The 3,610-nt window shown below is 37.0% G+C and overlaps 1 protein-coding gene across 7 annotated transcripts in view; it reads left to right on the plus strand.

Moving 5' to 3' along the window:
• Positions 1-3,610, plus strand: part of axin1 (axin 1) — a 36,078-nt gene that overhangs the window by 23,000 nt on the left and 9,468 nt on the right. For all 7 annotated transcript variants that reach the window (XM_032537535.1, XM_032537534.1, XM_032537533.1 and 4 more), the window contains one exon: positions 18-155. In XM_032537535.1, the coding sequence (XP_032393426.1) occupies positions 18-155 (138 nt within the window). The remainder of the gene's footprint in view (positions 1-17; positions 156-3,610) is intronic.

The raw sequence follows: 3,610 nt of genomic DNA on the forward strand, positions 1-3,610 counted from the left end.
CCCCCCCCCCCCCCCAGCGCACAAATCGGATTCCAAAAGATATACACGTGGAGCCAGAAAGGTTTGCTGCAGAGCTGATCAGCAGACTGGAGGGCGTACTGAAGGAGAGGGAGGCTCAAGAGAAGCTAGAGGAGCGACTGAAGAGAGTGCAATTGGTAGGATTCTTTTTTTTTTCTCAACCAGTGTCTACTGTTTAAAGCACAAGCAGATCCACTGTTTTGTTAATTTGGTGTAACACGTCAGAGGTTTACACTGACAAGCATTGTCTGTAGACTAAATTACCTCTCTTTTGATTCTACTGATTCTGAGCTGCTTTTCAGTCAGGAAAGTTACACCTTCAAGTACTATAAGGCCATTTTGGCTTCTTGTGACTCTGACTGAATAATATCATTGGCCAGATGGAAATGAAAATTGTATGAAAGTATGGATCCCCAACAACTATTTTTAAGGGATTTATCAGATTAGTCTGATAATTATTTTCTAGATCAATCAATAAAATGTCAGAAAATAGTGAAACATGGCTTTTCTGTTTTCCAGGAGCCCATGGTATCTTCAAATTCCTTATTTTATATTACCACCAGTACAAAATCTTAAAGATAATCAGTTTACCATCATATATAACAAAGAACGTTGGTTGGTTAATTAATCAATATTACACGAGAAGGTATGAGTTAACGTCATTATTGGCACGACAGTGATGCAGCTATCTTCAAAGCGTATTCATATTGTGTGGCAATTTGTTCTCCAAAAAAAGTTGAGTTAGCTTGGAAGAGATTGTGGGTTTTCCCAAACTGTATAAATAAACTGCTGTGTTAGCTCAATTGTGTTGTAACTAAGATTTCAGCTGGAAAAAAAATCTATTGACAGATTTAGCTCCTTTTTGTCCGTGAAATGTATGTGTATCAGCTGTTTTTTTCCATAGCGATGTGATCCAAACTTTTCCAGTAACAGTTAACTCCAAAACGTGGGAGTGTATTCCACTTTGTTTCCTGATTTACTTTCGTTAATAGAAACTGACAAATGTTTGAAACACAGTTATATTAATTAATCTCTGTAATGTTGACACGGAAATGGCAGAGTAATATTTTAATGATGAGCCTGGTGTTGTTTATTTGGCTCTGGGTGAGCTGTGATGCTGATTGGAGCTCGTTCTAAATGTCTAGTTGACCAATCAGATTGCCTAGTCGGATTTACTTGTGTAATTTTCTTTCAACCAACTAATCAATTCACTGAGTAATTAACATATACCTAGAGTGGTCTTATATTGGCACCGTTTATATTGAATATCTAATTTAAATCCTGCTGTAGTTTTTGGATTCTCAGCTTTAAGCTGTTTTGAGTGTTTTGGTCATGAGAATCCTCATTACACAAATATTGATTTCAAAGGACTCCTTTTTTCCTCCCAACTGAATAACTTGGATATACTTAAATAAAAGAATCCATTGTGACCATAGATGGTGTATTGAAAAGCAGACCAGGAGCATCAGTATCAGTGATGTGCACGGGATACCACCAAAGCTCATTTCTGAGCCAGAAGCGTCTGGCCAGTGGGTTTAAAGTGTTCAGTAACAAAGGAGACTTAAATCCGTCTGGCCTTAATGAAATTAATGAGGCTAGCCATTTGAATAGAGAATAAAAAGACATAAAGAATCATTTGGAGATTTCCATCCTTGGCCTGTCAGCAGTCTGGCTTTGTCGATGAATCAGATGGAGCACCTGCACACTCGGCCACTTGTAAGTCTGGAACAGCGTGCCGCCTGTTTGATGTCACTTGAACGATGATGAAATGGTTGCTGCTGCTACCACAAAGGAAGTCTCCCTCAGTACACAAACCCAAGTATTTGGTCTCAAGGCAGACATTGTATGTGTTTTGGCCCCGAAAGGAGAAAAGCTGCCATCACACAGTTTAAGATTTGCTTTATTAAACCTGGAGGCAAGCATGAAATGTGATACTCAGAGCATCTAGAAGAGAAAATGTGAGCTTAGCTTTTTAACCTATAAAATCAGAAGTTTTAAAAAATGATAGTTTTTATGCATGAAGAATTTGTGGTTAATAATTGATGTTATCATTTTATTGCTGTGAGGAGACGGTCCACATAACTCCATGAGAATGTGAGTAACTTGTTGCCACAGCTCTGTCACACAGTCTGCTAAAAATGCAATTATGGCTTTACTTAACGTAATTTTCTGGAACAATGGACCGTGTGGTCTTATACACAGGATAATTGGTGCACAAGCAGCAGCATTCTGTTCCTGCCAATAAATCAATTGCAAAAAGACTCATGTGAGCTGACTGTTATCAGTATATCGCCATCCAACACAAGCTAACTTGTAGAATGTCAAATATAGCTGCTGTTGTTTGCCAAGGAATTTCAGTGTCAAATATAAAAGCTAGCGCCCGTGGGAAAGTGAGCTCAAATGAAGATTTTCATGGTTTTTGTGATGGTGTATTTCTGGATCTGGTGCAGAAATACAAAGACTCATCAATTATTCAAACATGCCAAGAAGACATATCCTTTAACAATATTGCGGATTTTCCGAAACGAGTGGGTACAGGGAAGTTACGTTTATGTAGGAGCAGGAAGAGACGCTCTTAATGGTTTCTTTTATTCGGTTATAAGAAATGGATTACTGGATGGAGCACAGGGCAATAGAAAACTCAGTTAGTTTGGCGTGTTTACAAGTGAAGGTGTGTTCAATTATTAACATAACTGCTATAAAAGGTTTGGGCATGGGCAGGCTAAACATTTAGAGTGAAACCACTACCTACTTTTGTTCTACTGTACCAAAATATTTCTTTGTTTAAGTCTTGATGAATAATTTGTACTTGCAGATTTTGTTAATTCCAGTAAGAAAGTATTAGGTTTAGAATTACATTTATTTAAAATGTTTGTAGTAATACTGGTGTGAGGTCCTTGTGCCATAAGGATAAGATAGATAGATAGATAGATAGATTGATAGATAGATAGATAGATAGATAGATATTGAGGAAAATGTAGACATCCAGAATACGTATACATTTTATTTTTATGTTATATGTCTTCGCTACACATCCCCCACTCCCCCACAGTGCCTGCTTATCAAAAGATACTGTTAATGCCTGCAGCATCCCAACAATTTTAATTTGTGTCAACTGTGTTAAAAAAAATATTTTAAAAGAAAAAGTACATCGTATTCGTATTTTATATTTATATTATACACTACCGGTCAAAAGTATGGGGCCACTTACAAATTTCCATTCCACTCGATGTTAGACAGATACCATCTAATCTGAGTGGGTGGCTGATCTTTAATGCAATATCTACAATGCCCATTATCAGTAACCATTCATCCAATGTTCCAAAGGCCCATTCTGTTCACTAATCTGATATCATTTAAAAAAAAACTAACTGAGAAAACATTGGAGAACCCTTTTGCAATTATTTAAGCACATAATGTAATCTGAAACCTGCTGCGCTGGTTAAAAAAAACAATGCAACTGATCTCAACTGGTATTCTGTCTATAATGGAGTGCAATGGAAATTTTGAAGTGACCCCAAACTTTTGACCGGTGGTGTATATATATTAGTTTTATCAATGTGTTGGACATAATGCTTTAGCTATTCATATC

This window comes from Etheostoma spectabile, chromosome 15 (genome assembly GCF_008692095.1).
Source record: "Etheostoma spectabile isolate EspeVRDwgs_2016 chromosome 15, UIUC_Espe_1.0, whole genome shotgun sequence".
In the NCBI taxonomy this organism is placed as follows: Eukaryota; Metazoa; Chordata; class Actinopteri; order Perciformes; family Percidae; genus Etheostoma; species Etheostoma spectabile.